This window comes from Symphalangus syndactylus, chromosome 1 (genome assembly GCF_028878055.3).
Source record: "Symphalangus syndactylus isolate Jambi chromosome 1, NHGRI_mSymSyn1-v2.1_pri, whole genome shotgun sequence".
NCBI lineage: Eukaryota > Metazoa > Chordata > Mammalia > Primates > Hylobatidae > Symphalangus > Symphalangus syndactylus.
In genome coordinates, this window is record NC_072423.2 from 148,906,333 (window position 1) to 148,922,057 (window position 15,725).

The window sequence follows — 15,725 nt, forward strand, 5'->3', positions numbered from 1 at the left end:
GGACCATCAGGCTCACAGATTATGCTAACTACTTGCTTTATTATTCAGGTTATTGTAGTTACATTTTATATCCATGTTTCTGTCAAAGGTTTTCGGTGTAGGGTTTCCCAGTGGAAAGGTAAATGATTATATGTAGTGGAGAATAAATGTAAGAGGGCTTGGGGAATGGAAGCCACACCGCACTCACTTGGCCCAGACCACAGGGCCTTGTTTTGAGAATTTCCAGCTAACTGCCTTATAAAATTACATAGCATGGTATTTATGGTGCTAGAGCACCAAGAAAAATTCAATAAAATGATGAATTTGACATTTCTGACTCAATCTCGTCTTCCATATTTTTCAAGAGGTTTTATGATTGCATATATTAGGGGCCAGCAAACCTTTTCTGTAAAGGGCTAGACAGTAAATATTTCTAGGCATTGCTGGCCATGTGGTTTCTGTTGCAGCTACTTAAGTCTGCAGGTGTAGTACAGAAGCAGTCATAAACAATACATAAACAAATGGCCATGGCTTTGTTTTCTGACCCCTGGCATAAATTTGTGAGACACTGAGTGTGGCAGGCAGCCTCTATGATGGCTGCCAGGGATCCCTGTCTTTGTGAAATGCTGTTATTCATGCTCTGGTGTAAGCCACTCCTTTTGATTATGAGCTGACATCATTCACTCATTTCTAATAAATAGATTACAAGTCTGTGAAGCAATAGATTATAACCTAATCTCAGAAGTCATGAGAGTAAGCTATAAAAAGACTGTGGGTTCAGTTTTGGATGACTTCTCACTCTTCTTGCTCTGATGGAAGCCATCTGCCATGTTTTGAGTTGCCCTATGGAGAGACCTACAAGGTAATGAACTGAGAGGGTTCTCTGGCTAACACCTAGGGAGGCACTAAGGCTCTTAATATACCAGCCCACATGGAACTAACTCTCTCCAATAACCATGTGAGTGAGTTTAAGGAAGTAGATCCCTCCCTGTGTAGGCTTCAGAGAAATCTGCAGCCCTGGCTGACAGCTTAACTGCAACTTCATGACTGAGCTTGATCTAGAAGCACCCAGCTGGGCCATGCCTGGTTTCTACAATCCACGGAATGTGTGAGATAACAATGTTTCTTGTTTTCATCCACTAAGTTTTGTGATAATTTGTTATGTAGCAATGGATAACTATTGTTAGTGTATAGTGCAAAGAACGGAAGAAATTTAAAGACCTATGTTTCGGTCCCAGTTTTTTTTTTTACAAATTTACTATGTAAATTTAGGCTAACTGTTGACCAAGTCTAGCCCTTCCATTTTTTTATTCTTCCCACAAAAGGGAAAGGAATCATGGATTTCTGAGGTCATTACAGGTCTAAGTCTTCATGGTTGATTGAATTGAGTCAAGCTGATTCCTGCATCTAAACCAGAGTCTTGAATTGGAAACCCATAAGTAAAATATAGTCGATCGAAGTATTTTGATATTAGGCATCAACATTTAAAAAACTAAAAATTTTGCATAAAAATCCAGTTTTCTGACTTCTCCAGAAAAATTCAATGATTAAACCACCAGGGCTCACATTTCTACATGTAACACTAAGATTTATCCAAAAATCTCTTGTCCCGTTACATCACAGGTCCCCAACCTCTGGGCCATGGACCAGTACCAGTCCCTGGACTGTTAGGAACTGTGCCACACAGCATGAGGTGGGTGACAGGCAAGTGAGTGAAGCTTCATCTGTATTTACAGTTGCTCCTTATCACTCACATTACCACCTGAGCCCTACCTCCTGTCAGATAAGTGGCGGCATTAGATTCTCATAGGAGCACGAACCCTATTGTGAACTGTGCATGCCAGAGATCTAGGTTGCATGTTTCTTATAAGAACCTAATGCCTGATGATCTGTCACTCTCTCCTATCACCCCCAGATAGAGCTCTTTAGTTGCAGGAAAACAAGCTCAGGGGTCCCACTGATTCTACACTATGATGAGTTGTATAATTATTTCACTGTATGTTACAATGTAATAATAGAAATAAAGTGCACAATAAATGTAATGCACTTGAATCATTCCAAAACCATCTCCCCACCTTGGTCCACGGAAAAATTGTCTTCTACAAAGCTAGTCCCTGGTGCCAAAAAGGTTGGGGACAGCTTCTTTACATAGAATATGAGTGTTCCAATGCACTGCAGTACCCAATTCCTTACTATTTCTCACTGGCCTGGCTCTGATGGACTTTGGGGAACCACTTGAATGATGCTTGATTTTATTTTGAGATCTTCCCTAAAACAGAGAAATTATGTTCTTTTACCATCTGGTTGTATCTTGGGTCCAGGACACTGGCCAATTTTTAGTTCAATATGGCCTTCGTGAAGTTCTGTGATGTCATAACATCTAGATCCACAAGTCCCGCTGACACAAATTTCAGGGAAATCCCACATCAGAGCCACATATTCTGTTAGAACATTAAAGCTTTTATGTTCCTCTCTCTTCCTCACATCTAGAATACATCTCATCCCTTCATCTTTACAGAAAAAGGCACACACTTCTACATACACACACACATTTCTAGTTTCACTCCATTGTGGTTGGTAAAACATACTTCATACGATGTTAATCTTCTTAAATTTATTAACTTGTTTTGTGGCCTCACGTGTTATCTACTCTGGAGAATATTCTACGTGCCCTTGAGAAGAATGTGTATTCTGCTGTTGAATAGAATGTTCAGTATATGTCTGTCAGGTCCATTTGGACTTTAGTGTTGTTCAAGTCCACTGTTTCTTTATTGTGTTTCTTTCTAGATGACCTATCCAATGTTGAAAGTGGTGTATTGAAGTCTCTGCTATTACTGAATTGCTGTTACTCCTTTCAGTTCTGTAAATCTTTGCTTTATATATTTATAATTGTTTTATTTTCTTGATGAATTGACCACTTTAACATTATATAATAACTTTACTTGTCTCTTGTCACAGTTTTTGGCTTAAAGTCTCTTTTATCTGATATAGGAACAGCCACTCTTGCTCTTTTTGGTTACCATTTGCATGGAATATTTTTCCAATCCCTTCACTTTCAGCCAGTGTGAGGCCTTCTAGCTAAAGTGAGTCTTTTGTAGACAGCATATAGTTGGATCTGGCTTTTTTATACATTCAACCACTTTACATGTTTTGATTAGAAAATTTAATCCATTTACATTCAAAGTGATAGGTAATGACTTACTATTGTCATGTTGTTAATTGTTTTTCTTTAGTGTTTGTAGTTCCTTTGCTTATAAAATCAATATACTACTTTTTTTCTCTTTCTAAACTTCAGATCTCAGAGTATATTTAAGAATATCACATCTTTGAGCAGTTGCTCATTAATTCAATCTCAAAACTGGGCATCTTCTTTAAGTCAAGCTATGAGTTCCTCATGCCATTCTGTGCAATGGCAAACTAAAAATGTGTTTTCGTTTTTCTCCAAAACAAATTGAAATCTCTTTAACTAGTTTTTGGAGATGGAAGATTATAGGAGTGGAAATCAGTACCCTCCTCTTCTCTATTCATCTCTGATACAAGCATGTGCGCAGAAGTGGTTTTTGGCCTTTCTCCATTTTCTGGGGACAGCCTCTTTGAAAAGGAAGTCTTTTTCTCTATTTTTATTTCCATAAAGGCTACCCAGCCAAATAAATGAGATAGCTGTTTATTTCCCTACCTTGCATTGTTTGTTCTTTTTTCAAGGTTCCAACTTCTTCTTATCTTTTTTTGCTTTTTTCCAGGAGGAAAAAAATATTTCATTTGATCCTAACTTGAAGAATTCAGGCTCAACACCTCCTGAGATACAAAAAGAGGGTGACAGTGTGCCTTAATGATCCAAGAAGGCATGAGGTAGAGCAGGAAAGAAATCAAATGCTACATTGGTGAACAATGAGATCCTAGCTCTTGGGGAAGTGAGAAGCATCTCAGTAATCAGGGAAATACTTCTTTCTTCACTTGGGGTTGAGACTGTACAGTCCTCAGAACTTAACATTTGTCCTGGGGAGTTGTACAGATGTTCTATCTAACAGGTTCATGAGCTAAGAAATAAGCTTGTCTGCACTCACCCTGGTGGGCATGCATGGAGACAGCCTGAGGGTTGGACCAGAACCCAGTAGACAAGGCATTTTGGAGAGCTCAGCCCCTCAGGCTTAATGTTCTCTGGAGCTTGGGTGTCACTAGATACCCATGATATTCCTGCTGCTGTTCTCGGTGACTGCTCCAGCCTGTTTAAGTGAAGGGAAAGAGGTGCTGGAACAATAAAGTGGTGTCCTCACTGCTGGCAGGTGGGAGGGCGGTAGTGAAGGAGAGCAGTGAAGCAAGACTGCACTCCCAAGCAGTGAAGGAGAGAAGGAGGGAGAATGAAGGAGGAGGACAACTTGGGGTCAAGAGACTGAGGCGGGAACATTTAAGAGCCCACTGGCCTTTTAAAGGATCTAAGCAAAGAAACTTCCCTTTTGGGATCTGGGAAAAGCATAAATTTTCGAGACTTTTATTTGTTGCCCTTCTTTGATGAAATCTCCAGAAACTTTGGTAAGATATTCTGTTTGTTCTGCATAGGTCTCGTACAAAAGTGTGAGGGACTTTGAGGGAACTTGTGGTCAGGGCAGGGTCACTGTGGTCCACTGCAACCCTCCTGTGTGCTCCTGGAGAGAAGGCATCAACTTTTACATGGAGGTGACCACAGCAGAAGACCATGACTCCCAGCAGGGCCTTGGTTATGGGCAATGCTCACAATACACAGGAGGACCCAGAAACATTTTGTTCAGGAAGAACCACAACTGTACTTCAAGCAATGGTGCTGAGCTCTGGACGCAGAATGAGCACACGGAGGTATCTTAATAAAAACAGCTAAAGATCCACCCCAGACAACGAAGTCAGATCACTGCAGGAGGTGCCTTGGCATAATATTTAACTTTCAAAAGAAGCCGAGATGGGGATGAGAACCATAGGATTAGAGGAAGATGACTCCTTAAAGATGAGGACACTCATCTGGCTTAGAGACACAACCTGGCCTGTAGCTGATACTGTCTGCACCTCACGCTCCTCCCTGTAACAACAACTCAGTGACAATGGTAAACTCAAATGTGAAGCTTTTCCAGTTCCTTTGGTTTTGCTCACCTGTGACGTGCACCACACCTAGCACCAAACATCGCAGCTGAATATTCAGTCCTATGAGTCACCGTGACTCTCTGCCATCAGCTGGTCAGGCAGATGTGAATTCCAGGAAGCCCAAGGCTGGTGCATCCCCTTGCCGGGAACGGACCTAGACCCTGCCCTGTCTCGTGGTGTGAATGTGCATTCCTGGTGCTGAGATTGCCCAGCCACCTTTACTCCCAGTCATAATAGAGTCTGCCAGGCTTTCCTCACCTGGAGGAAGACACGTGAGTCTTGTGGGAGGAATTGGATAGATAGACACCCCCTTTTAGAGGAAGAAGGATGGAGAAGCACAATGATGCCAAAATGCTGCCTTACAAGGCTTCTTCAGCTGTAGCAACTTTCTCCACTTCCAGGCACTACCACATGCCTGGTCAATCCTACAGAGAGGCTGAGAGTCTCTTTGTCACCTGGTCCCCCTGTTGCTGCACCTCTACCCGGCCTTGCAGCTGATGCTTCCCTCCATGGGCTCCCCCACCCAGGATCTAGGTGCTGAGTCAACTGGGAGGCAGGAAGGGAGGACAGAGTCCCTTAGACTCTCCCCACATTCTGGTGGGGCTGACCTGTCACTCTTCTGGGTGCCAGACACTGGGCTAGTTCTTAACTTTCTTCCTTCCTTCCTCCCACTTTCATTCCTCCCTCCATTTCCTCCTTCTTTCCACAAACATAGGCATTGAGCTAAATATTCAGGAAAATAAATGATGCACAGCTCACAGGCTCTGAGTGACGCAGGAGTCTGTAGAGGACAGCAGACAAGAAGGCAGTTGCATGGTGACAGACTCCAGCTCCAGGTGGGCCCAGCAGTGGAGGAGTCACAGGATGGGCAGCCAGCCACTTTCGGACCTGAGCATCAGCTTCACAGAGAAAGTGTAGCCAGAGCTGTGACCTAAAGGGTGAATAGGGGAAAATGTGAGCAACACCCCAGGTGTAGGAACCAGAGGGTACAAAACTGGAAAATAAAAAAGCATGTGAGTTCAGGAATTTAAAATACCTTGGAGCTGGAAGTGGTGGCTCAACACCTAAAAAAACTAGCGGTGTGCAATGGTGCATGCCTGTGGTCCCAGGTATTTGGGAGGCTAAGGTGGGAGGATCGCTTGAGCCCAGGAGGTAGAGTCTGCAATGAGCGGTAATAGTGCCACTGCACTCCAGCCTGGGCAACAGAGTAAGACCCTGTTTCAAAAAACAACAACAACAAAATACTTTGGGCTGGTTGGAAATGAACAACGTAGCGGTTCTGGCTGGGGAGTTGAGCAGGGGCTTCTGTACAAGGGGTCTTGGGGACCCTATTGGGAACTTTGGGGATAACCAGGAGGACAGTGAGCAGCTTGTGATGAGGTTTAGGCAGTCAATGCGGGGGTCAGCCTGGTACCCACGGAGGCCTGTGAGCACCAGGCCCAGCATCAGGGAGATTCCTGAGCTCCTTCCTGTCTGGTGCTCATTGCCCCTTTATGGGCCACCTGGCTTTGGTTTTGATGTCTCCGTCTTGCTTTTAGACCAAAACCGGTGGCTGAATCCATGCCCAGGGCCTGGGACCTGGCTTTGCTCTCTGCTGGCCTGCCTCTGCTTGCTCATCGAGTCTTTCCCACTTGTCATTTCCACCTTTCATGCTGTACCCAGGATCCCACCATAGGAAGGAGGCCAGTTCACTCTGCTACATCGAGTTTATGCTTCTCTGTTGCTTTTCTGCACCGTGCAGGCCCACTCGGGGACTAGCGGAGCCTGCTGTAGTGATGGGTCTCATGCCTGAGCCTGACCCCTCTCTCTCCCTGCAGCCCTGCATTGGAGTCCCAGGATATGAGAAGCTGGCAATTCAAGGCCTGACAACAGGCTTAAGCCAGTGTCTAGAGGCATGGAATTGTGCCTCTAGTTCCATTTATTTTTTTGAGTAGAAAATATGAACAATGGATTCAATCTTCTCCTTGAAGCTCAAATGACAGGAGGAGAAGCCTGCTATGCTAAAATGGATCAAAGAGATGGAGATGTTGAGTGTAAAATCATTCACCAGCTTCTCCCAATACCCACTGCTCAGACAGACATGAATCTCCCTCCTTCCAGGACAATCTTGCCACGCTCCTGTCAGCTTTCTTTCTCCTGAGACTGGGCAGTGGTCCCTTGTCTCTTAATCTTGAGGTGAGCTCTGAAATACCCTGAGATGGCTTCCCAGAGTGGCATATAGCAAAGCCTACAGGTCATTTTCCACCTTGCCCAAGTCCAGGAATACATGCCTTTGGCAGAAACCCCGAACCCCTTTCACACATTCCCATCAGACCAAGAACAGGAGACGCTGCCCCTTTCTTCCACTTTACAAGCTGTGTGCTTTTGGGCAAGTTTCTTAACTTGGGTGAGTTTCCATTCTTCATGTCCAATTAATAATAACCACTTCATTGCAGATCAAGTGTAAAACATAAAAAGCAATTCTTAATGCATGGTCTTCTGTTATCCTTGTTATGACCAGTGGTTGTCACAAGTACTATTTATTAAGAGAGGGAGAGCTAGAAGTGACATTGCGGGTGAATAGCATGTCTCCTATATTTTATGGCATAGGAACCATGTGGCATAAGGGAAAGTACACCAGGTTGGGGGCCCATCAGTGTCCACCGTTGACTTGCTCCATGCAGATAAGCCTCTTGAACCTTAAAATAGACATAGTACAAGTCTGCTCGCTCCTGGCTGTGTGGCTCTGGGTAAGTGACTTCACATTTCTGAGTCTTAAGTATCTCATCTGCAGTGTACTCCATAGATGACCTGGGATCAAAGCATGGGCAGTGCTCGGCATAGAAGCTGGAGTGGAGAAAGCATTCAGTAAGCTCCAAGGAGCTGGGAGAGGTGGTGTTGCTAGGTATACCAGCAGGAGGTGCTTGGGCCCCTGGGAGTTTAGCAGCACAGTTCTTCTATACCTGTATTCTGGACAGATCTGGTCTGAGCTCTGCATCTGCCTGCGCCTTGTCTGTGCTGGTGCTTGTGTCCCATCCCAGGGGCCTCCCTCTGGGTAACCACAGTGACCACGAAACCCTTGCTGGCCTGTCTATGGGGTGGGCTACTCCTTTGTGTGCATTCTCAGATTTAGGAAGGACAGGCACATGTTTCCCTGAAGGCGAGACCTGTGACTAAACTTCCAGTGGAGTCACCTGCAGGTGATTTAACATACACGTGGCATCCCATGGGGAGGAATCCTGGAAACAGCTTGAACCTCTGGCATCCCACTATCCCGAGGACCATCAGGATTTTAGAGACGCCGTTTATGGTCTTCTGAGTGTGGCGGACCCTTGCTTCTCTGCAGAGTGAGGGAGGAAGCCAAGGACCTTGGGTGAATTTCTTTTATAATTTTGGGTGAATTTCTTAATGTCCAGGTGTCCTTGGCTGAGAAATGGTATACTAGGTCCATTCTGAGCAGGTGACATTATTTGTGTGCATAGAGGGGGAAGTGGAAGGCAATTCCAAAGAGGAATTTTAGTATTCTGAGCTATTGCAGTGTTATTGTTAGAGCAAATAGCCTATGGTCCTGCAAGAGTAGTATTTGGAAAGGTTTCCTTCTTTGTTTTGTTAAAAATCCATCTTATCCCTTTATTGTTGCAGTATGTTAACAGAGAGCCATTTTCAGGTCGTCGATAATCAGCCTGGGAGAGCTACGCTGCCCGTTTCTGCCTCCTGTGAGGAAGGAAAGGGGCTTGGAGGAGTTTCAGTGGGATGGACCTGCTCGTATCGCCCAGCACAGGATTGTCATGGGGGTGGGATTTGGTGGTAATAAATCACCTTCGGAGATGGGTGGCAGGACAAGAGCCTCACCTTTCTGTGACAATTATTTGCATTCAAGGGTTCCAAGAAGTGGCAAGACAGTCCTGACTGCCTTGATCTGAGGAGCCCAGACCAACTCTAAAAGGTTTAGACGTTGAGATTATGTGGGAGATTGGCTCATGCATGGGTGGTTTAAAAATCCATTCTAGGCTGGGCTCAACTTCCCATACCTAGGCCATGGGCCCTGTGGCAGGCGAGGTTTACTCTTGGACTGGGTAATCACGGCAGAGGAACACACAGTAACTGAGGATGCACACAGCACATTGTGATCCACAGATTTGACCGACTGGCGGTGAGGTCTCCTCATGACCACACCGGCAAGCAGTTAGCTGGGGACTTCCTGCGGGTGTGTGAATATCCGATGTGCTTAACCATAGATATGTGTGTGTTTGTGTGTGTTTCAGGTGACCCAACAATCAACCCCTGAAAAAGGTGGTCATAAAACCCCCAGGAGACCAAGATGATGGCAAATCGTGACTCCAAAACTGGGGCAAACAGACTCATGAGAACCCAGACCCTCCAGAAGCAGCGGAGGGCCCCAGTTGGGCCAAGGGCTCCCCCGCCCGATGAAGAAGATCCCCTCTTTCTTGCCTTCTTGGGGTCAGGGACTCCACGATCCTTCCAGGTCAATTTGATTCCAGGTGAAGGCATCTGAAGATGCCGTATTTCCTGTTGCTTTCTTTGTGTCCAATTATGGCAAGCCTGCCAACAACACGTTCCTAGCGGCATGAGGAAATTAGTCCCTCAGAGGCCCCAAACATGGAGAAGGCTAAACCGAGGAACATGCATGTTTTCAGAGAAGACGTCCTGAGAACACTTGAGCAACCAACCTGCCTTCAGAAGGGCATTAGCCCCTTCCACTTCATGGAAGGCTGAGTGGACGGACTTTGAACCAGTTAATGCCCAAGACATTGTTCTTTAGAACAATGCTGTGCTTAGATCAGCTACACATAGCTCGAGAGCGCATCTTTCATGTGTCTTCTGCTGATCAGCACTCAGGTGGAGGGTCTGTCCCTACTTCCAAGGACTGCCTGTCGATACTGTACTAAGAATTTCATGGTGTGTGCACCTTGTCTTTGGATGTGGTTGATTTTCATGTTGGCTCGATGCTGAGGAACTTCTAACATGTGTGGTTTCCTTTCTTTCAGGTGGCAAGTGGGCCAAGGCCGGTCCACACAATAAGTAAGAGGCCACGCGTGGACCCTGTCCTCACTGATCGCTCAGCTACCAAAATGTCTGACAGGGGCTCCGTCTTGGCTTCACTGCCTCCCCTCAGAAAAGCCAGTCTGAGCTCCTCCTCAAGTCTTGGACCAAAGGAACGACATCCCTCAGCCTGCAGTCAGGCACCAGGGCCCAGAGCCTCTCCTCGTGGTGAAGCCGACACACAGCAGCCCTGAGGGTGGCTGCCGAGAAGTTCCCCAGGCTGCTTCCAAAACCCATGGCCTGCTCCAGGCCATCAGCCCCCAGGCACAGGACAAACGTCCTGCGGTGACCTCACAGCCCTGCCCACCAGCCGCCACACACAGCTTGGGCCTAGGCTCCAATCTCAGCTTCAGGCCAGGAGCCAAGAGACCTGCCCAGGCTCCGACTCAGGCTTGCCTGAACTTCCCCAAGAAACCGAGGCTGGGTCCCTTCCAGATACCCGAAAACGCCATCCAGGGAGGTGAGCTGGGGGCTCCAGAGACTGTCCAACCTCCACCAGCCGCAACCGAACTTGGACCAAGTACGTCACCCCAGATGGGCAGGAGGACACCCGCCCAGGTGCCCAGCGTCGACCGGCAGCCTCCGCACAGCAGACCTTGCCTGCCTACTGCCCAGGCCTGCACCACGTCCCATCACCCAGCGGCCAGGCATGATGGGGCCCAACCCCTCAGAGTGCTCTTGCGAAGACTGGAAAACGGATAGCGGAGCTCCAGCCTCCTGACAGCTCCCTCATTTCACTCACCTGAGAAGCCGGGAGCCTTCCTCACTCAGAGCCCTCATGTCTCAGGGAAGTCTGAGGGTCCCTGTGTTCATGTCCCACCGAGTGTCCTCTATGAGGACCTTCAGGTTTCCTCCTTCTCAGAGGACAGCGATTCTGACCTGGAGTGAGACTGCAGGTGGCAGGGGCTCCTTGGCCTCCAGCTCCCGTGACTTGGAGGGGACTGTGGGACTGAGCAGCGCAGAGCAGAGAGCAGGCTCTGTGCGGTGACTCTGAAGCTCCCCGGCTGTAGCGCTTCTGTGGATGTGGGAACGCAGGCCAGGCAGGGGGCAAATGCAGGGACTCCGCCTCATTGAATTCTGGTGAGGGACATTGTAGTTCTCATGGTTCTCCGGAAACGCGCCAGGAAACGCTTCCGTGCCAGTGATTCGTTGCCTAAGAAACTGGGTGACGCGCAGGAGTCAGACTTCCGCTGGGACGTCAAAAGGAAACTGGGGAATTACTGTGTATTTGCTCTCTACATGATTGAATAAGGGAAAAGTTAGGGAACCCTGAGAGGTGCAGCCCTTCCGCTGTGCCCCGCCCTGAGTGCAGTGTTTCCGACGCTGGGAAGCGTGCTGTGCAAAGCACTCTCGGGGTCTTTCCTCAGCCTCGAAAACTGGGCTCTAGAGTGCCTTTGTAAATATGTGTGTTTAATTTGTTTTGAAGTGAATAAAATTCTCAAAAAGATGACATATTGTCTTTTGACTCTCATTCCCTGTTTGTGTTTAACCGATTTTCCAAGGGCTTGAAAATTTCTTGACTTGTTAGCAATCCAAATCGTTATGTCTCCGAAACAGAGTTGACTGAGGGGACCGTAGGGCTGGGCAGGACCTTTGACTTCTTATACATCCACAGGGGCAAAAGAACCTCAGCCCCACTCTACCAACACGCACCTAATAAAACTCCGCCAACTGAATCTCACGCACGCTAACACGTGGGAAGCTTTGCTTGCAGCATGAGTCCCCATTTGGCTGAACCGCCGATGCCAAGTGTGTGGTTCCAATTGCGCCGGCCCCCATGAAGTGGCTTCCGGATGTGCGTATGAACCAGGCACAGTTTCACTGGCCAAATAGACCCCAGCAAAGCTGAAGTTAACTCCAAGATTTGGGATGTACTTCAGAGGTAAAACATTCATCCCGTCTTCTTTCCGGGTGTCTGACACCGGGCCTTTCCATGGTTCTCCCCCGATCCCAAGAGTAGCTGAGGTAGAGACTCACTGAAAGATCTAGGCAGGGATATCCCATCATGCACAGGCTATCTCCCTTCTGTGACCTGGGAACAACTCTGACCAGGATTCCACATGTAGGAGGCCTCGGAAATGAGCGGGATTTTCTGAGACACACCAAATGGGTGCACCCTTTCCACCGCTGTTGAGGGTCATTATCTTGATTATCCAGATCACCTAGAAAGTATCAGTATCCAGAATCAACAAGATCAACCCTCTGCTCCTAAGACAGCAGAAGGAGCATGACCACAACGAACCAAAGAGCATGGAAGGAAACGATGTGAGCGGAAAGCTCACAGAACGGCCACAGGGGGTCGTAAGCAGGGGTTCCAACTGAATCATGAATAATTAATGAAGGGCAAATCAAAGGGGAATCGAGTTTCAGCAGGTGCAATTCATCCAACTGGAGATCGCCGGCGGGCCAACAAGATTGAGCAACTGAGAGTCGGGTGCAGTGTCAAGGGGGACGCGACTGGTTCCAAAGCTCAAGAAGACCATGGGGTCACTTGGGCTACGTGACAAAATGCCCCCAGTGTGCTGGTTGAGCATTCCGACTCCTGCCTGTCTCTTCCCGTCCAAGGAACACGGACACTAACACGTGCAGGTGCAGATGACCAAGGGCAGAATTAGGGGACGTGGCACAAAAGTTCACCGACTTGGGAGTCCCACAGAAGGTCCGGTGGATCTTCGCAAATCCAGAGAAATGGCAATGGGACCTAGGGAATTAGAGCCTCACAGGCGTCCGGGAGACTTTTCAGGCACAATGCCTGGAGTCGCAAGATGAGCTGAAAAAGGAGCCAGGCACTGAAGGACAAAGTGGTGTTGACTTTCTTCATCTGTGTTTCCCAGTACAGTCCAATTCAAGGTAGAATTAATGTATTTATTTTCCGTCGGCTTGTTGTATTTGAAAACTTGAGATGTTATTGATTTTTGGTTGGAGAGTTCCAGTTTGAAAAAATAGATATTCTGAAGATGGAGGTTGTCCACGATTGTATCTCAAGGTGAGTCTACTTGATGCAACTGAAGCATACTTTACATATAGTGCATATGTTCAAATTATGTTTTGTCTTTATTACATTTTAAAAAATCACTTCTTGAAACATGTCAGAGTTAGATACACCAATGTTAAATTTCTCACCACGTGTACAGAAGCACTGTAAAATGCAGTCTAGAATGTAAAATTCCCTGCCATTTCTCTGTGGAACTTTCTGTAGAGTGGGATTATATCCAGGGGTTTTCAGGGGGCACAAGCGTGATATGAGCTGGTCCTTGGCTTCCCGCTGAAGTTGGAATCCTGCAGATTGCTTAGTGGTGGTTTCAGCTTGCCCCTTCTTTCGAGGTCATCACTAACCTTTCCTGGGCACCCACGGGGACTCAGAACTTATCTAGAGTCACAGGCAGGCCTGGGAAGCTGCCCTTGAGCCTTTGTGCTGTCCATGATGGTTCCATGCCACTGATCTTGTGGGACACATTCTGCAGAGGGATGGGCTGGCATGAGCTGTCCCTGCCTTTCTGAAAATCACAGAGATTTCTGGTGTCTGAAGCCCCATAGAAATATCTGTGGAGTCTCAGGTAGGCCAGGGACACCATTCACAAGCTCCTGTTCTTCCGCTTAATGGCAGCGTTAATGGCAGCAAGAGTGATTCCTGAGTTTCCTAATTGACTTCAAAATAATTTTGATGATTTTGTTGTGTCGAAGACCAGTCCTCTTTCTGTGGCATCCAGTTCACCGGTAAGGTTTTTTGGGATTATGTGGAAACTCTTCCGTTTTTCCAGAGCCTCACTTCATCCTGGATGCTCTCAGGAATGCACGAGCTGATCCCTGCCTTGGAGGAGTCTTGGAACATTTCGGGAGTCCCCTTAGGTCCAGGAGTCACAAGGAGGTCCATCAGGAACTGAGAGGGCATGCGTCTGCCCATCTGTATCTGGAACTTCTATTCACCTTCAGAATGCAGATTCTTTCTGAACTAATAAATTATCTTCATCTTGGTGTAAGTAGCCGCAATATAATAATCCATATTAACTCTATTAATAAAAATAACTGAATATCAACAATGAAGACAATAATGACAATGTTAATTATTATAATATTAATAGTAAAAATAAAACGAAGGCATTAGAGATTAGAGATTCCCCTAAGTGAAGGACAATGTACAGATATAGGGACACATGTGTTGTTTGGACTGGGAGTCAAATGAAACGTGTTCCTCAAAGGCAAAGAACAAGCAGCATAAGGAAAACACAAAGTTCGTGGATGAGCACATGGGCTACTTTGGAACTCATGTGGAAACACTGCAGGCGAAGTGTACCTGGTACTGGGACTGCCCACCAGCGAGCCCCCACCCACCTTCATGAGGTAGGACAGCAGGATAATGGGGAAAGGGTCCATGCAAGGGATGCAAGGCTCGTGTCACACCTGACTCAAAGAAGCACTGCTTCTGACAGATGTTTATCTCCTAACACTGTGTCACCTCTAACTGCCTGGCTGCATGTCGGCCATCTGTTCTTCTTAGGTCACAGAAGGGACAGACATTACCATCCACCTATCTGCATACAGAGCCATTGGAGGCCATTACCCTTGTTGCTTCCACTTTGGAAAGGAGCAACATACACGGCAGATGCCATTCTCTGTCTCTTTGGAAAACTTCGTCAGCACATTTAAGGTTTTTTTCAGCCGCAGAAAGCCACCTGCTTCAAAGTCTCATCTTCCGCAAATGGCAAGCACACAATTATTAATGGAGGCAAGGTGTGCATAGGCTTTGCCATTTGATTCAATTGGGACAAATAGGGGAGGCCTTCTTAGCTCTACAGCTCTGCCCGTGTGGCCAGCTGACAATGGCAGGCTGCATTGCCATTAGACTTGTCCCTTTGCACATAAGGCTTCCCTCCCATCCTTTCCACAGATGTGAATCCTGATGTCACTTCCTAATAAACATCCTGCACACTAAACTTCATCTATATCCAGTTCCCTGGGAACCAAACCTGTGACAAAAGTGAAAAGTTTCTAGGGAAAATAGGGTTTCCTTATGAAACAGGAATCAAATTCTGCTGAGCTAGAAAATAAGGTAAAGTCTGATGACATCTCATGATTTTTTTTATTAGGACATTACCACTGCCAGCAAGAATTACGTGCATCAATTCATGGGGACAAACATCATATAGGAGCGGGATGAGGTTGTGAGTTGAGGAGAAGTGCTGATGAATGGACTTTACCCTCAACTTGGTTTCAGGAGAGGACATAAAAACAGCTGGAAATAAAAGGTGTCCAAAAACATTTTTCTGGTTTTTCAAAAATTCAAATTTCAGGTTGGGAGACACTGTATGTTTAAATTCTAAAAGGATGTAGCCTACTGAGAAGAAATAACTATAGATAAAGTGTCCATTTTATGAATAATACAATTTATGGTATGACAGGAGATCAAGGGACATAACACAAATTTGGAGTTAAAGAAATTAACAGACATTCTCGATAATTCCTCAGCTATTATGGCAGAGATGCTGGGACAATGGATATCTGTGTAGCAGTACTTTTTAAAAGTTTTTTGTTATTTTTTTTGGACACGGAGTCTCACTCTGTAACCAGGCTGCGTTGCAATAGCGCAATCTCGG

The 15,725-nt window shown here is 46.5% G+C and overlaps 1 protein-coding gene and 1 pseudogene across 2 annotated transcripts in view; one reads left to right on the forward strand and one right to left on the reverse strand.

The window, feature by feature from the left end:
* The window catches only part of LOC129487373 (beta-defensin 103A), a 215,737-nt gene that overhangs the window by 8,643 nt on the left and 191,369 nt on the right, over positions 1-15,725 (reverse strand). Inside the window, exons 1-2 of one of the 2 annotated variants that reach the window (XM_063637888.1) lie at positions 5,098-5,828; positions 4,044-4,202 (exon numbers count right to left, since the gene is read on the reverse strand). In XM_063637888.1, coding sequence (XP_063493958.1) covers positions 4,044-4,202; positions 5,098-5,129 — 191 coding nt within the window. In that variant the 5' untranslated portion in view covers positions 5,130-5,828. The other variant, XM_063637892.1, reaches the window with a different exon arrangement.
* LOC129489297 (protein FAM90A20-like) lies at positions 9,073-11,578 on the forward strand (annotated as a pseudogene).